The 17,953-nt window shown below is 44.7% G+C and overlaps 2 protein-coding genes across 5 annotated transcripts in view; both read right to left on the reverse strand.

Moving 5' to 3' along the window:
- Positions 1–192: 192 nt before the first annotated feature.
- Positions 193–7,237, reverse strand: LOC139349683 (protein kinase C and casein kinase substrate in neurons protein 3-like). 4 transcript variants are annotated; one of them, XM_070990642.1, is made up of 10 exons: positions 7,061–7,237; positions 5,392–5,462; positions 5,101–5,257; positions 4,637–4,872; positions 2,798–2,953; positions 2,208–2,383; positions 1,983–2,103; positions 1,611–1,678; positions 1,422–1,501; positions 193–589 (listed from the first exon to the last, which is right to left on the reverse strand). In XM_070990642.1, exons 2-10 carry the CDS (start codon positions 5,446–5,448, stop codon positions 477–479), a joined length of 1,164 nt encoding a protein of 387 aa, XP_070846743.1. In that variant the 5' UTR covers positions 5,449–5,462; positions 7,061–7,237; the 3' UTR covers positions 193–476. The 4 variants fall into 4 exon arrangements, with proteins under 4 accessions (XP_070846743.1, XP_070846742.1, XP_070846744.1 ...); XM_070990641.1 differs by lacking the exon at positions 7,061–7,237 and adding an exon at positions 6,683–6,829; XM_070990643.1 differs by lacking the exon at positions 7,061–7,237 and adding an exon at positions 6,683–6,726 and having other exon boundaries at positions 372–589; positions 5,392–5,466.
- Positions 7,238–9,130: 1,893 nt separating this feature from the next.
- The window catches only part of LOC139349596 (SH3 and multiple ankyrin repeat domains protein 1-like), a 40,889-nt gene continuing 32,066 nt past the window's right edge, over positions 9,131–17,953 (reverse strand). Inside the window, exons 20-28 of the mRNA XM_070990524.1 lie at positions 17,761–17,841; positions 17,283–17,291; positions 17,064–17,090; positions 16,913–16,969; positions 16,624–16,745; positions 15,938–16,061; positions 12,606–15,843; positions 11,595–12,485; positions 9,131–11,297 (exon numbers count right to left, since the gene is read on the reverse strand). Coding sequence (XP_070846625.1) covers positions 11,246–11,297; positions 11,595–12,485; positions 12,606–15,843; positions 15,938–16,061; positions 16,624–16,745; positions 16,913–16,969; positions 17,064–17,090; positions 17,283–17,291; positions 17,761–17,841 — 4,601 coding nt within the window. The 3' untranslated portion in view covers positions 9,131–11,245. The remainder of the gene's footprint in view (positions 11,298–11,594; positions 12,486–12,605; positions 15,844–15,937; positions 16,062–16,623; positions 16,746–16,912; positions 16,970–17,063; positions 17,091–17,282; positions 17,292–17,760; positions 17,842–17,953) is intronic.

Genomic DNA, 17,953 nt, shown 5'->3' on the forward strand with positions numbered 1-17,953 from the left:
CTTTTATTTTGAAAATCCATTCACTCAGTCATAGTAACTTCTGTGTGCTTCTACATAATACTTATTAAGTAAACATTAACCTCATGCGCACACGCAATGTAAACCTGTGCCTGAGTGGAGCCATGTATCTGCATTACAGTGACCTAATGACTCGGACTTGATGGCAGTAAATAAATATCTTCTCTTGTTCTCTTTTGTTTCTTTTAGCGTGCACGCATGCACACACATACAGCTCTGGCACAAACAGTATACCTTAGTCTCTGATAAGTTAATTCATATCGCAAAAGTACTCAAACCAAGTAGGCTAGAATATTAAGGCCTTGGCCAATTTTACAATTCAAAAAAGGCTGGGAAGAGCATCAGCATCAGCATCAGCGTGACAACATAGAATATAATAATCATTATTTTTAGAACATCTGAAAACGAACTCTTTGAGAGAAATAAGTTGAGGACATAGTATGCTGGACAGTGTGACATCACTCGGCAACTTCAACATAATTGGCGGGGTAGAAGCCCTCCTTCCCTCCGCTCAGGACTCCTCGACACCAACCCTGGTCGTCCTCCTCCTCCACCTTCAGGAATACTTCACCTGGGATTAAAGGGGATAAAATGATGGTATCAAAAACACTGATATGTGGGGTTGTCATTTCCACAACCCTGAATCCAAAATGTTAGGACACTATGTGAATAAAAACAGAACGAAATCAACAGTTTTATGAAGTGTCCTCAAGCTCATGCAGTGATATTCTTTATACAATCATGTGTTCACAAAGTGGTGAACCTCACTCCATCCTCGCTTGTTCCCCATTCATACCCAATCATGATACTATCACCTGTTACCAATGAACCTGTTTACCTGTGGAATGTTCCAAACAGGTTTTCAACTCAGTATATGTCAAAAAGGATTAGGAAATGATTCTGTTTTATTTATGTTTTACACCCAAAATCACTTCTGAAATACAAAGCTTGTGCAATTTTTCTCTGTTTGTGAATGTGAACGACCACAGGGCCACAAAACTAACATTCAGAGCTGCAGTTGTACTGTCTGTACTGCAGACACATCTATCATCGTACTTGGATTAAACTACAGCGTGTCATGAAAACACCTCTGATTCACGTGTCAGTCTCGACGATGAGGTGAAAAAAAAGCTGTTTTACACAGTCTGTGATTTGAACTTCTATACTCAGAAATCATGTAACATCAGTAAACTGCACACTTATGTCTACCAGCCTGCCTGTCGTCATTTTGCAAGGATGAGATGCATTTACTGAGTAAATACATTTCTGTCCTCCCACTCAGATGTACACTGATACAGCGGTTGTAACTTTGAATAAAAATTGTGGCTATTGTAGCTGTAACACTGAGACTAACACTGCTGTCTAAACACATCTGAGCGTTGTCATCACATCACACTTGTCACCTGCTTTAAAGGACAGCTCATCACCCTCCTCTCCCACGTAGTCGTACAGAGCTCGCACCTTCACTCCCCCAATCATCACACTACCAGGAGAAGAAAGTGCGTGTTTAAACAGTCACAAAAATATGACTTGGAATGAAATGTAAATTAAATTTAGTTACCATATATAAAGGAACACATTGGATAACTTACGGTCGGCTATCTTTTCTTTTCTGGTCTCTCTTCTTTCTTTTTAGCCTCTTTACTGGTGGGACCCATTCCTGATGGAGGAGATAAAACTTCTGTTTCATATCATCAACATTTTAATCGATGCTTTAATCAAGTAAAACATGCTACACTTGCATTGCAAGAAGTGCAAGAGTGGAGTGCAAACCTTTTAATACCAGAGATCTGTAAATGTACTGGGAAATGTGGTGAAAGCGCTCAGGGAATGTGTGAGATCATGTATTTCTTTAACTGAAGTAAGATTAAGAAAAGCACAATAAGAAGCCACTTTTTTTACATTTCTAATGTAAGACGTGCTAAATACTGTATTTTCATATAATTCCAGAAACTATAACACACCTCAATCTTTGGCCAGTCGGTGGGCATGCCAGGGCCATGGTGGTTCCTCCACCATTTGATATCATCCTGCTCGCTGATGGACATCAGAGTGTGGTGCAGCTCGCTGTACACTGCCTTCACGCTGACACAGGCACACACAGCTGGTTTGTCATGACAATGAATGCATTAACCTCACACACACACACACACACTGCACTCACACCCAGTCGCCTGATGGCTGCTCACCTCTCGTTGTTGGTGACGTCAAGATGTCTGTGGATGGAGAGGAAGGCCTGCTTCAGGAAACTGATCCTCTTCCTCTCCTCCTCCTGCGACTGTTCAAAAATGGCCTCCATCTCCTCCATGTAGCGGGGTGTGTAGGACGTCACGTCCTCCAGCACTTTCTCATAGTCCTCTCTCGCCTGCAGGCAGCTCACAAGAACGGTTTTATGAAGAAAAGTCGGCACATACTCCGACAGAAAAGAGCATCTACTGTGTTTCTTTAATGGCAGGCAATCTAATATGTTTAAATCATCTGGTGCTCTTTACTGTTCCCATGCCGGGTTCCATAAACACTGAGCAGTGTAACAATAACACATCTCCATACAAGGGAAAAGCCTGGAACAGACATTTAAGGCAGGGCCTCATGTTTAGATCTGATAATTCCTCGAATGAATAAATATCACCACATGCAGCAGGCCAACACAACTTTCTTGGAATGCAGCATGTTAACTGTGGCATGTCATAAATCATGAACTGGGAATTTAATTGTGTGGTGAGAGAAGCCCTTGTTCAACATCCATGAAGCAGTGGAGCGTGTTAACATCCCTCCTCACCTTTTCTTTCGCCTCTGTGGCCTTTTCTCTGGCATCTGAGAATTTCTGCTTTTTCTCCGGACTCATCTCAGAGTTTTCGTTTGCTTGTTTCTCTTTGTCTTGGGCTGTCTGCTCCCTCTGACAGGACTTGTGATATGCAGCTTGGGCCTTGTCCAGCTGTTGAATACACATTCACACACATATTTACTTAGGGGAGAAGTTTGGCATTTTGGGAAATATGCTCATTACTCGCATATTTTTGCTCTGCCGGCAGCTGGTTAGCTTAGCTTAGCACAAAGACTGGAAATAGGGGGAAACACCTTGCATGATTCTGTCCAAAGGTTAAAAAAATCTACCTTCCAGCATCTCTACAGCTCACTAATTAACATGTCATATTGTTGAATACATAACATAGCATAACATATTGTTGAATTCATACAAAAAACAAGCTTTTTTAAATTTTACATTCATTTTGATTCGAGCTGTTATGCTATTCCTGAGTCTGTCTTTAAAGCAGTGCTATATATAATTATAGAAAAATGGGTGCATAACTCAAAAGAATAGTTTTAAATTTCGGGAAATGCATTGTTCACTTCCTTTAAAGAAAAGATTGACAGCACTTGTATACAGTAATAATTCAGCTACAGCTAGCGGTCAGTTAGCTTAGCTTATGGGAGGTTATGTGCTACACAGTTTTTTGTACAGTCTAAAGTCAAGAAATAGTCTGACACAAAACCTATGTAAAAACACTATGAGTCGATTTCATATTTGTTTATGGCCTAAACAAAGACGATGCGTGTTAATTAGTTTAGAAGTGTTGGTTGGCAGAGCCTGACTAGCTGTTTACCCCTGTTTTCAGTCTTTTAGCAAAGCGTAGCTAACTGTCTCCTGACTGTAGCTTCATACTAATTGCAAAGATTTGAGAATGAAACCATTCTTCAGACTCTCAGCGAGAAGAAAAATAAGTTACACAATAAGCAATATGCCAAACATGTGCTTAATAACATTAACGCTATACAGCTGAGTTTGGACACCCAACAAGCAGCTTTCACAAGACCACATTCTGACAGAGACAGCGTTCTGCAGGCAAATTTTGTGGTGAGCGAGCTAATAGCTAGGAAGATGAAACCTCAATCAGAAGGAGAATTTGTGAAGGAGTGGCTTGTTGCGGCTATCACCAGACAAAAATTCTGGAAACTCCTTCAGGCATTTGGCAAGAGCTTTCACAACATGAAAAGTAAACAAAAGGAACTGAACATATTTGCTACGCCTTTTTAATGTGGAACCAGCTGATGAGCCTGACAACCAACAACACAAAATCATTGAGGTGCAAAGCAACAAGTTCTCTTCAAAACAAACTCTTTCAAAGGCTCCACTCAAGACTGACCGACCCAAACCTGGAAAACCAGCTGCCAGTAGCATCATTGTCATCATTACTACCACCTGATGCCTCGCTACAGAGAAGCGGTTCCAGGCATTACATTAAAGGTTATCGTGATATGTGTGTTCAGTAATTTAGTACGATGGATGTCAGAAAACTGAAATGGCCCTTGATGGGAAAAAAGTTCCCCACCCCCGTTTTAAAACATGCTGAAAAACTGCTCTGTTGCTGTGCACTACAGCGACCTACAGTGACCTCTGAAGTAGTAGTTTGAAATAATAGAGCAGATGGTGTTACCAACTGATGGAACTGTCAGATGCAGCTGAAAGCTTGAGGGAAAAAAGCTAGTAAGTGGACCTTAAGTAAAGATTTTGTGTCATACTGCCATTACTACTTATGACCACAGACACAGACAGACACCCACTCACACACACACGCACACACACATACAGATTAATCTAAATAATAATGTGTTGGACCTTCAGCAGCTTTTTGCACCAGGGTTTCTGCGCACGTGAAAAACTTGTGTTGTTGTCGTAGCTCTCCTTGAACCCACAGAAAAGTTTCTTTGGAAAGATCTCCTTCTGCCAGGTCTTCACCCGGTCCCCCTCCTCAGCGACGAGCGACTGAGAGATGGAGGAGTGGAGGGCAGACAAACGCTCAGTGGAGGTGAAGAAACATTGCCACGCCCTCATGAGGGAGCCATAAAGAGGCCCTGGGAAAGGAGGAAACAAAAACAGATTGAGGAATGACATGACAGAGAGCACAGAGGTGAGTCATGGAGAAATAATGACCTCCATTTGTCTACTGGGGAGTTTCAAACAAGCACAGATGAAACCAACTAAATTTTTCTTAAAGCTGACATAATCAAAAAGGTTTGGGAATGCATGTTTTCTGTCTCCAGGCCACAGAGGCTCCCCGGCATGCAGCTTCTCGTACTTACGAGAATCCACAATGGACTTCCACTTGCTGCTCCACTGGCTGAGCTGCTGGGCGTACTGTTTCTCTACCCTTGCTCTCTCCATGAAGCAGGCCACAATGTCGTTGCAGGCCTGGAAGGACCGATCAGTTCGGTGCACTGTACGCACATAATTCCCCGGCTGAGAGGAGGAAAGATGGCGATAATGTGTAAGAGTAACAAGACTGCATTTACAAACACACGAGTGCTGGTTTGGATTAAGCAGCTATTCCTTGGGTGGCTGTTTTCTTAGATTTGATCATGTGTAATCCTCACCATCCAGAAGCTCTCTTTCTTGGCATCCTCGGGCGGCTCTTTAGGAAGGCTCGCCATCTCTCGGAGCGTTTCTGTCTCAGAAAAGAAAAGATAGCTGTTTGTTGCACACAAGAGAGTTGCTAGACTGGTTGCAGTGCATAACAAGCAAAGCAATACAGCTTCAACTGGCAGACAGGTGACACAGATGATTAGCATGCAACAGGTTGGACCTCTACATGGTGTCATGTGCAGATACAGCAGGCCGACTTCCTCATGAGCAGAGCCGTTCCACCTGTACACCAGACATGTCTGATAAGGAATAATTGGCAGCTGGAACCTTGCAGTGTGTGTGTGTGTGTTGCTCAGCTTATTGCCATAACAACTTAGACAATCCCGATGAGGTGTTATTTACAGTGTACAGTGCTTGGATACATCAAAACCCCCTGCGTGAGTAAGGGGAGTGTCGTTGCAGTGGCAGACTGGAATTCACAGGGGTGGGATCTGCCAGCAGGAACTGAACAGCTGCTCCAGCATTCTTCCTGTTGCCTTCCCAAAATAAACAGCGAGGGAAAGGTCATCTTTCCCTTTGCTCTGACTAACACAAGGCCTATTCCAACCAACTGTCTTCCACTCTAACTCCTCCTGCCATTCGATTCAGAGATCACGACTGAAAGAGTGCAAGAGGGGCAGATTCCTGGTTTGGCGAACAGACGGGAACGCAGGATTTAAAAGGAATAAACTGTCCAGGTAGCAGAGATTTTTGCACAGCGTGCAAAGGAAAGCGCAAGTGGTGGATACACCAGAGAGAAGGCATATTAAACAAAAGAGCTGCATGCACAAACACGCAAATAACACAGTCACATTAGGGACTATTTATGTCTGGGTAACAAGTTGACACATTGCTGGCTGAGTAATATGAAAATGACTAACCGCACCTCATCACAAGACTGAGCATGACGGAGAGTCAGGCTCATCGAGAGCTCTCTTTCCCTCCGCTGCCTGGTCTTCATACTCTTATTACCAATTATTATCATTATTTTTATTTGTTTTTTTTTCTGTTGCTATGAGCTCCTGTAAGTGGAAACATGGTGGGGTTAGATGTCACTTTTGGTCCCTTTTTTTTCTGATTCTATTCTGCATGCCGAAGAAAGGAAGAGGTTTGAAACAGGAGCTCATTTTCTCACACACAAGCATTCATATCATATTCAATGCTAAAACAAACAAACAAACTAAAAAAAACTCCATCCACAAGGCAGTAAAGAAGCAAAAAGTGGAGACAGAGCAGTCATGCCTGGGAGAAACCAGCACTTACATTTCTCTCTGAATCACCAGTGATTACTCAAGTGACCACTTGTTACTGTAGTTCAAGGGCTTGTTGAGGATTTCTCTCCATTTCTCTGTCCGTCTCCCCCTCTCCCAGTGTGCCTCTCCTCCCTTAACACATGCTTCTCTCCCTCTCTCCTCTCTCTCTCTCTCTGACCCAATTTCCCCTTGGCACTTAAAGTTATACACACACACACAAACACACACATACACGCTGTTGATCTGAAAGTGGGCGTGAGACACCGAGACAATGCAAGCGAGCAGAAAGAAGAAGAAAAAAAAAATGAAACAAACCAGAGCATTTGCATGGTAATCAGTCTGCTGCTAATTGGCTTCAGGGCAAACAAAGAGGGAGGAAGAAACTCACCTTGCTTGTTCTCCTCCCCCGTCTGCTTTGATATTTTACTTCACAGTCAGACCAGGATGAACTCCTCTTCCTCTTTTTCTTCTCTTCTTTACTTTAACCCCATCCTTAGCTTTGCTTCCTCCCTATCAGGCTGTTCAGCTCTTCTTTGACTACCCCCTCTCACTTTCTCTCCAGTCTGCTATTAAAACAGCTGGAAGAATCCCCCTCCTTCTCTCTCCCGGCCCACTCCTCCCCTCCCTCTGGCTCTCTCAATATGGTGCTAATGAGAGCTGAACCTTCATTTTGACCGTCGGCCGGTCACAGAATCGTGTCAGTGTGGCACGGAGTCATGTGAGCTTATTAGTGAGTGTATGTGACAGCAGAGGGGAGGCGGGGGCGTCCCATAGCTTGCCACATTAGCTCTGTGGCCCTTTGTGACCTGCTATTCTCTCTGTGGTCAGGCCTAGAAAGAGCATGTTTGACAACAGCCCACCCACAGTTTACTGATTCTGGGATTTACTCTTGTGGATATTAGGCCAGAATTTAAAGGAGAATGCTAGTGTCATCCCAGAGTTTCAGCTCACTTACCGCTGCCTTCATCTGGTTTGTATTTCTCAGTCGTTTTTGTGATAAATGCTGTGTATAATTAGACTTTTCAAACATCCACTAATTTTAACAGAGCATCCAGACCACGTTCACCACCCACCATGCAAGAGATATTGTTTCTCACTTGTGGTTGCACAGGCTTAATATCAACGTGGGTATGTGTTCCATTAGGTTTTATGATGCCAGACGTTGGAATAAGATTCATTTACATGTAAAAACAAAACAAAACAAAACACCACATTGTTGAAAAGAAGGCCAGAATGTGTCTTATGTGAACTTGGAAGTGACTTCATTTTTTCAGCTAAGTTTTTAAGTTTTTTCTGATTTTACTGACAATGATTTAGGTATTGGTTTGTTTTTGATTGTTGTTTTTTTTGTAGTATGATGTCACTTCAGACTCGCATCAAACACCACAATGGAAACACTTAAACGTTCAGTGAGTCAGTATCATTCAGTGTCTCCCATCTCACAATGTGAAGTCAAGTAAATTAAGGGTTACAGAACGTCCCTACAGATTTGCATTTCCTGTGGGGATGCCTGTTGACATTAAATGGTTGGTTCACCTAACTTACATGCATTTTTCTCACTTACCACAGACTAGTGGTATCTAGTCATGTGGATAGTCTGATTAAAGTGTCACGGTTTGGAGAAACATGTCTTTGAGATTCCTGCCTCGACCCTAGTACAACAGAAATTAATGGAATTTTGTATGTGTTGCTCACAGCATTGGAAAAATGACACTTCAGGAATAAGCTTCCAGAATCAGTGGCCCCCGTTTCCTCAGCCTCAATTGAAAATGCAGATGGGGGACAAATTAAAGGAAAAACCGGATTACATTTGTCAAAAACTCCAACAAATCCAGATGTCGGAACACCTACGGGAGATGGTTAGACGGCGCTCTCCCCCAGCATCATCAAAACATGAAATGAAGGAACATTGTTTTGTATAAATAAATCCCTGGAGTGTTTTTCTCTGTGGAAGTTTTTTTTCATACTGTGGGAAGAAAAATGGCAGCTTGTGGCTTCATCCCCACAGAAAAAAAAAACAAGACCTGACATCTGTAATTTTGGTAAATATGAGGAGACTAACTAGAAAAATACAAAGAAGGGGCAACCCTGACAACAAACTTAAAAAAAAAAAATTCTACTATGAACCTTAACCTGGCCACCTTGCTATTTGTCTAATTCCAAGTTGTTTTTCCTCCTTACAGACTCGGTTTTCTGCATGAATGCAGCCACCGCTTGCTTTGAATTAAGCCATCTCATCTTCTCCCTCCCCGTGAGCTCTACTCTTTTGTCCTATTAGCTCACCGAGCCTGATGGGAAAATAATCCTGGACCTGAAAACAACATTGTGTTTCAACCACCGCAGGGCTGAGACGAGCTGCTGCCAAATGACTCAATTCAAACACAGCACTTTAAATTGGATCATTATGTGAAACTGTCAGAAGAGGGAACCCAAGGAGAAATGAGAATCACAACAGGGCCATAGTTTATTTTAGCATTTATTTCGACACCTTAGTTGTACCTCTATCATAGTGTTTATCAGTATATACTGTATTTTATTTAAAGCAAAACTTTATATATATATTTATATATATATACCTTTTATCTCTGCATACTTATGCTCATACTGTATGTAGTCATATTCATTATGCATTTCACTAGACCTAAAATACTCTTTTAAATCATAGTATGTAATGCTTTCTACACTACTGCTCAGTCCTTTCACCTCTTAGAATAGTCCTTCATGAGATAGCATCGAGGCAACTCAGCATGAGAATACAGAGTCAAAATTTGAAACTCATATAGAGAGGAAACACATTAATAAACGTGTGTCAGCTTCACTGGAGTCACCACAGGGCGAGCAGTAGAGAAAAGCATTTACAGAAAATCCAAAATTAAACAGAAACAAAACAAAGCTTCAAAGAATTTGTCCACACTATTTGGAAGACAGAGATTCTTAAAAATGTTTACATACTTAATATTATTAACTTTATTATACTATATTTTTATATTATCATTGTCGTCGTCATCATTACATATAGATCTATAAATGATGTGTTTTTTGCCTTACAGTTGAATTCACTGCAGGGAATGGCTAAACTGGCATGTTTAAAAAAATCCAGGGCATTCATATTCTCTTCTATGTAACATATACAGTGTTTACTTGAAATTTATCACTCTGAAAAAACCTTTTCAAAAGTGGGTCAGAATATTTCTTTTCGAGGGTTGATGTGTGGAACCGAGAACCATTGGGATTGTCAACTAGTGAGAAAAAAGATGTTTTGTGACCATTAGAAATATGTTTTGGAAAAGGCATTAGAAATAGAAAGGTGGAGGTCAGGGAAAGCATTTGGCCACCAATGCAGGCTGATGCACACGCACAAAATCAGACACACAGACTCACAGAGGCTGAAGGTTGGGGAAGTCAGGCAGACAGAGAAGCAGTAAAAAGCCCTTTTTGATCACTGGACCTGCTGTGTGAGAGAGAAAAAATTATGGCATCAACGAGGATAGACCCATCCCTTGACCTGTGCTATGGCCATAAACACCAATAAAGTCTAAGAAAAGATGATTTGCAGTTTCAAATGACACGCAAACTCTTTTCAGTTCCCCTCTAAAATTCCCTCCGCTTTCTATAGAATAATCAGGAAAATAACAAAAGGTCATTTCACAACAATATTTTCTCAATATTTGTATGTCCTCATTAAGCACAACTTGAGATCAATAGTTATAAATACCCTGACCAGTTTGAAATGAATGATTGCGATCAGCACTTGGTACAAAACAAATGGTTCTACTAATAGTGAATCCCGTTTAACATGTAAGATATATTTAGTGCTCGCAAAGTACGTACATACAAAGCTTACTGGGGCATCCTTTGGGGGAATATGGCAAATACAGTATAGAAAAAGAATACTATTGTTGTCTACCATTTTCCTCTATCATCATTTACAGACAAAACCCTTTCTGTCATATTCTGACTTTGGCTCCACTCAGCCATTCGATACTCTGATCTGCTTAAAGCTACAGAACTGATGTTAGGATGCGACTGTGGTGTGTTCGCATTCGGCAAAGTCTCTGGCTCACCCACATCCAGAAACATTTTATTGGGGTTTACCCTTTAAGCAGCAACTTTTCAACTTTCCTTTGAACTCAGACTGAAGTTTTCTCAGTGCTGCTAAGCAGCAGATGGTGTGAGAATCCATCTGTCAGTGTGTGTGAGAATACCAGTGTATGTGCGTGTGCGTGTATGTTTGTCTTTTACAGCACAAATCGGTGTGTTAATTAAATGCCTATCCATCAAAAGTTTTACAGTAAATTTTCAGTTCAAGAGCATCATTTTCATGTTAAATTCTTATGTTCTTTGTACCCTTTCTTTCTTGACCAATAGTGACTGATTTCATAAACAGTATTCTCTACATGTATAGTAAATTTGCAAGAAAACACCCCCCCACACACACATCCAGCCCCTAGGCTTAGTTCAACACAACCTGTTGATGTCCACTGTTCTTCTCTTGTACATCTTCTGTTATTGTTCATCTTTGCCAATTTGTTTCTGTCCCTTTCTTTCATCATTGAATCACCCCTTCACTCTCTCAGTCTGTGTCTCGGGGAGAAGTAGTGACATGCAAAGGAGAGGAGAGCCGCCTGGGGAGAGAAGGAGGGCAAATGAAAGAATAAGAATGGGTGGAAATGAAATAAAGACGGAGCAAACTAAATAGCGTTGATAAAACAGGTTAATAAAGAAGAATAGAGAAAGGGTTGGAGGGAAGATGAGATAACTTATCAAATGATTTGCATCTAATAAACAAAAAAGGGATGGTCCCGATAACTTGCATGGAAGGAATGAGACACTTTGGCTTTCCTTCACCATCCGGTGCTTCCTTTTTGACCTTTTGACCCCGTTGCTTCTACGTGTTCCAGAGTCTATTAGTCCTCCCTCACCTGTCAGTGAGTTTCTTCAGCGCCCTCTCGATGTTCATTCGGTGTCCCACACGTGTCACTCCGAGGTCCAAGAAGTCATCCTTGGTGAGCGAAGGCAGATGTGATCCATCTATCTCATTGTCTATAAAACGCTCTCTGTGTTCACCCAGGTTTAGGTAAGCCAGCCAGTCGGCCACATCGTACTTGGTCCAGAAGGGCAGGGGCTTGACAGCAAAGGGTTTGGCTGGCGGAGGAGGGGTGAGATGGGGATAGTTGAGGCAGGATGGGCTGGGGGGTAAGTGCATGGGGGAGGAGGCGCCAGAGAGAAAATGGGTGGGGGAGAGAGAGCGGGAGACAAGTAGGGGATTTGGACTTGGCACACCAGATGGGGAGAAAAGTGGAGGGGTTGAAGACTTGTAGGTATCTAGAGGGAGACCAGGAGAAGGAGGAGTGAGGGGTCCGGGGAAGTCAAAGGGGTTGTTGTAGACAGGTGTACTGGGAAGGATGGGGAGAGAGGAAGGTCTAGGAGGGCTGGGGTTTGGCTGCTCAGTGTTATAGATAAGAGGGCTGGGAGCCCGGCGCCGGGAGACTGAAGACCGCATCTCCTTAGTGGGACTGCACTGAAAATCAAAAGTCTGCCTGCGCATCTTCCGATGCTTCGGCGAAGTTGGGTATGGGCAGTAGGTCGGAGAATGGGGAGGGTGTGAATGAACTGGGGAGGAAGGCATCTGTGGAGATGGGGAGCGGGTCCAGTTGCGCTGAACTGGGACTTGGGGGGACGGGGAGACAGAAGGGGTGGCTGACAGATTTGGTGTCAGAATCTGACGATGCTGTGGGGAGGAGGTGGGTAATGGCGAGGTGGAGCGGCCAGTCGGGGGGCTGTGAAATGCATCAGTGAAATCTGCTGAATACCTGAAAGACACATTAAATAAACCCATGAACTTTAAGTCTAACAACAAGCTTTAGATAAAGTACACAGATATGCAAACTTTCATTTAAATATCAAGGGCTGGTTGATGAAAACAAACAAACCTATGCATGGTGGCAGACTTTGGAGTATGGCTCCAGTCATCCATGCTCTTCATGCTACTCATCTGTTGCAGCTTGGAGCTTAGCTCATTGATGATGCTGGCCTTCACACCCGAAAGTGGTGAATGAAGTCTGCGGCCCTCCAAAACCATACCATCTCTCTGCATTCCACCCAGGTCATGGTCCCCGACCTCAACCCAGCCCACTGACCGAGTGTCCATTGGCCTCTCTAAGCAGGCGGCCAGGGCAGAGCTAAAGCCATCCTCCATTTTAGATCGACTCTGCTTGCGCTTCCTTTCATCTGCAAGAGCTCCATCTAACCTGGCATCTTCAGGGTTGCTCTGTCTCTGCAACTGCAAAGGAGCTGGGTTGGTGCTGTTCTGCCTGCGTAGTGCGACAGGCAAGACTCTCCCTCCCCCCTCCTTGTAATGACTCATCTTTGGAAACACAGGGTTTGCCAGTTTGGTGCTGTGCACCTCAAATGTTTGCCCACCTGAGTAGGTTGTGCAAGGATCCTGATGCCCACCTCCTTTCTCTCCCTCTCCTCCTCTCCCATCTCCTCCGATCCCTCCCCTCTCTCCTCTCAGCCCACTCAGTCCCAGCATTTCTAAATGGTGGTCGCTACTGCTGTGACTGTCCAGCTCCTCAATCCCAGAATCCACTACGGCATCTTGCCAGTCTCCGCTCTTGTGTGTACTAGTAGGGGGCTGAGTGTGGTCAGCAGCTTTACCCCCTGTGCTGAGGCCAGCCCTGGGTCCAGCCATGGTCATGCTGTAGTCAGAGGATGATGGCGAGGTTGTGGTGGTGGATGCAGTGGCAGAGGTTGTCATGGTAGTGGTAGCATAGGTCATGGTGGCCGTGATGGCAGCTGTACCTCTCTCCTGGGCTGCAGTGTGACCACCAACTGAGGAGTCATTAGAGCTGCTGTAATAGGGGTGAGAATGGGACATGGGCTGGGGTCTGTGTAGTGATGTGGGAGGCAAAGTCACAGAAGAAGTGGTGGTGATGCTGGAGGAAGGGGGAAATATCTGTGGGGACGGATAAGATGGAGAAAGAGCTGACTGTGTAAGGTTGGCCACCTCACTGTCATAGGAGGTAAGGCTGGAGGCAGCAGAGTCACCACCCTGTGGAGAGGGTTGGGTAGCATTTGAGGACTTGGTGGATGGAAGAGGGGGTGGAGGAGGTGGAGCAACATCTGCAGAGTGCTGACTTGGCTGTTGACGCTGCTGAGGAAACTCTTGGACTTGCTCGTTCTTACCATTAGCAAACTGCAAAGGAGGGGGCAAGGGATCTGCAAAGACAAACTCATCATCTGCATCTATTGAGGGAGCTGGTGGAGGGAGAACCATTAATCCTAGACCTCCGCCTGTCCCTGCTCTTGCTTCTCCCATAGCTTCATGTGTCTGTGCTGGGGCCGTGGGGACAGTGTACTGAGGGATATAGCTGGTGTGAGGAGTGCTTTCCATCTGGAGAAAGGAAGGTCTGCGGGGTGCAGGTTGCGCCGGTGGTGGTGGAGGCTGTATGGGTGGAGCAGGTCTGCTATCGTACACCTCCTTTTCTCTTTCTCTCTCCCTGGTGCCCTGTGGGTAATACTGGGTTGAATACTGATTTGTTCTGTCCTCTGAGAAGCGCACTCTAAGACCCTCCCTGGGTCCTCCCTCCTTTTCTCTCTCTATCCTCTCGCCACCTCCTCCACCCAAACGTAATATCCTTGGTGACTGTGGCCTACTCAAAGATGCAGGCGAGGTGGTGGCAGTAGGGGAACTCAGGTGGAGGGACACTGGGGAAGTGTACGCCGATTGTGTCGGGGTTGCAAAAAGGGAAGGAGTTGGGGTTTGCACAGGGGTAGGGAATGCTCCTACTGTGGACAGCTGCCGGCCAAAGTGTCTCTCTTCCCTGCGTGTCCTGCGGTCGTCCTTTAGGGCCCTCTCTCTTGCAGCTAGAGCCAGACCAAGTGGGGATGAGGGGTCGAGAACTTTCCCTGTAAGTGGGTGGATGAAAGTAGTCGTAGGCTGGGTGCCATACATTGAGGGAGCTGACTTGGGTTGGCCATCCTGACTTAGGATAGGGGAAGAATATTCAGGCAGGCCAAAGGCTGGGGGCATACTGCTTGAATAGTTGACATAGCTGTCTCCAGAAAACATGCCCTCATCTATAGACTTGGAAGGCCGTAGACGAGGGGTGGGCACTTCCATTTGTGAGCCCTGTAAAGGCTGAATTCGTGTCCCTAGTAACCCCCCTCCCTCCCCTGCTCCTCCTCCTGCCTCTCCTTGAATGTCCTCCTCTGATGAGAGGAAGAAAGAAGCACTCTTTCTTCTCATATCCCGAAAACGTTCCCTTTCCCTGCGTGCACCTCCTCCCCCTCCTCCTCCGTCAAAGGCCGTACTGAATGTTGAGGTGTAATCAAAGTTTTCCAGGTTTTGCTGTGATGAAATGGATGGGACAATAGTGGATGAAGGCAAGGAAGTGGATGTAGGGGGCTGAGGTGGTGAGGGGGTGAGTGGTGAAGGTAGACTGGCACTGGGGCTGTCTGAGGTTGCATCTGCTGAGGTTTGGTCTTCTGCATCGTGGGTGGGTTCAGCTTCCATGCTGCTACCCTGGCTGCTTCGGCCACTGCTGCTGGTGGAAGGGGCTTTGACAATGATGGTGGGGATGGGGATGGAGCTCTTCTCTTTAGCTGCACCTCCTTTTCCTCTGTGTTGTCTCAGCCCATCTTCCACTTTTGACTGCTTCATCAGAGCTCCTCGACCACCCCTCCTGGCCGCCCCTCTGGCGACCCCTCCACCCTGCTCCCGGTTGGGCATATGCGGGTGATGTTGTGGCACTTGTTGGGCCTTAGGCTTAGCACTTGTCGGTGGTGTAGCGCTGCTGTAGCCTCTCCTTAACCCTCCCATCTTGCCACCACCTCTCCTGGGCGCCTCTGGCTCTCTGACACACAGTCCCTCCGATTGTCTGCGGAGAGTGGGGACCATGACCTGCTGGGTCATCCCACTTGGACCTCCTCTCTCCCAGCCTGCTTGAGTGGGATGACCTGGCTGGGAGTGGAGTTGGTAATGGGCTTGAGAAACTGGGGGTATGGGCATAGCAGGCCCTCTCCCAGGATGAGGGCCTGCAGATAAAGGCGGATCTGGAGCTGATGTGTTAGGGGGTGGTGGGATTTCCTCTGGTCCCGGCACTGACAGACTGCGAGCCAGCTTCATAGCAGGTGGGTGAAGGTACTGCCTTTCCTCCTCTGTTACACCTAAGAACAAGGACACAGGTGATTATGAACAGTCACTTAAAAAGAAACTCATATATTGAACAGGCAGAAATCTTTCCATGACAATCGCTATTACCAATAGATTTTTGACGCATCATGACTGCATGCTGACTGTGGCCTGGTTGAAAATGAGCTTGGTTGTAGCCAAAACCTGGTCCATGCTGCACCATACTCACTGATGACTGTTGTTCATAGGGTTGCTTCAGAGGTCGAAACACATTTTGAAAAGGAAGAAAAAGAGGAAGGATGGAGGCAGTAAAAAGAGGAGACATTTGCTCAGATATGATCAAGTCAAACCAATGCTAGCTGTTATGCTGACGTTTATTTGATATACAGTATAATACAAAACGGAGGAACTAGTCTGAGTATTAGTGTATCAGGAAACAGAGCATTGATGAATGGACACAACCTGACTCACACTTAAACAAATGTTTTGGTGTGGGTGGTCCATTGTCAATCATTTTCTGTAAGTGCAGTGAGGGCAGGAGAACACACAGAGCTAAAAAAAAAAAAAAGAAGCGAAAGACCAAGCTGCTTTATAGATACGAATCTTTTTTTTTTGCTCGCATTAGTCACTTCCGTGACTAAATATGTGATACATCCTCAAGCAGTGGAGAAGCTCTGTTTCATATGAGAATCTGGTATGGGGAGATAGGTCCATTACTGCTCAGTATTTCTCAATTTTTTGAGTCTTAAAAGGATCCGCGGGATCCAAAGTAACGACCAAAACTTCGATCATTTCCTGTCAGTTCCAAACTGTACCTCATTGGAGACGTTGGGAACAATACTCTTGCTCCGGTCCCTCTTGCCTCCATGACCCCTCTGGCCCTGGTTGTCTGGTGTAATAGTGTGTTGGGCAGCAGCCAAGATTTCATCCAGTTTATCTAAAACAGAGGCAGAGCAGAAAAGAAATGCAGAGAGGTAGTGAGAGGGAGCATAAAATAAAGACAGAAACATGAAAAGGAGGATTTCAGTGAGCCCCCTCCTGTCCCCTCAAGGTTTAAAAACACCCTTTTACAGTATGACAAGAGCAGTGAGAGTGATTTCTTACTTAGTGCCATCTGATAGACTGTCCTCTTCTTATCAGGACCCTGAGAGGAGTCATATTCTGAATAAGGAGGAGAAAAAAAGAGCATCAAACAGACTGACTTTTAATTAAAGCTCATGGGCTGATAGGGGTAATGATAAAGGTGGATATTCACCTGCTTTCTTTTTCCATGGAGAGGCAGCTGTAGCATGCATAATTTGGAAAACAGAAATTAACTGTGACTAGAACTGCTATGTAGTCATGTGTATTAAGCAGATGAAAGGACGAAATACATACTCAGACGCATGTGATGGTGTGAATACTGATGTGATGTGAGGGATGATGATGGGGACGGAAATGATAATGAGAGCACACAAATCCATGATTCTCCCACCTTTGTCCACTGTATGCAGCACATTTGGTTCAGGAGAAAAAGAAACAAAGAGCTGCTTGTGACTGATGGTGCCAGACAAGTATCAGTTCACAACATGCAAATGCTTTTTTATCTCTTAACTGTTTAATTAACATCCTTTCTTTTCCACAGGTAATGCCAAAAGTGTAAATGAATCAAAAAGTCCCTTCGTCATCAAAATATTGTTCATGAAAAAACATGAAATCACACCTACACTGAATGATTTTCTTGGCTCTCTGCATTAGCTTGGTTAATATTTAATGCTGTGTTTCCCTAATAGTGCCATGGTGCTGTACCATCACCCTGCAGAGAAGCTGCTAACTCAAAAGCTATTTCTAATGTGACCCCTCCTGAAAAAAACACTGGGGGATCAGATCTAATTTATTTTTTACTATTTTTTCCAGACCTCACATCCCTTTTATTCTTTGCATTCAGTCCTCTGCCCCCTATATCATCTTACCCATGTCTTCCAGCTCTGATGTCATTGACTTGGAGCGCAGGGCAATGGCAGGAGGAGTCAGTCTTTTCGTCTGCTGCGGGGCTGCCAAGGAAAGCAAGCCAAATGCAGACTTAATGTTTAGTATTCTCGTATAAACATGCAGTCACCAATGACAACCACACTGCAACGGGCTTTTGGGTTGAAGTAAACATGC

Source organism: Chaetodon trifascialis, chromosome 21, assembly GCF_039877785.1.
Source record: "Chaetodon trifascialis isolate fChaTrf1 chromosome 21, fChaTrf1.hap1, whole genome shotgun sequence".
Taxonomy (NCBI): Eukaryota; Metazoa; Chordata; class Actinopteri; order Chaetodontiformes; family Chaetodontidae; genus Chaetodon; species Chaetodon trifascialis.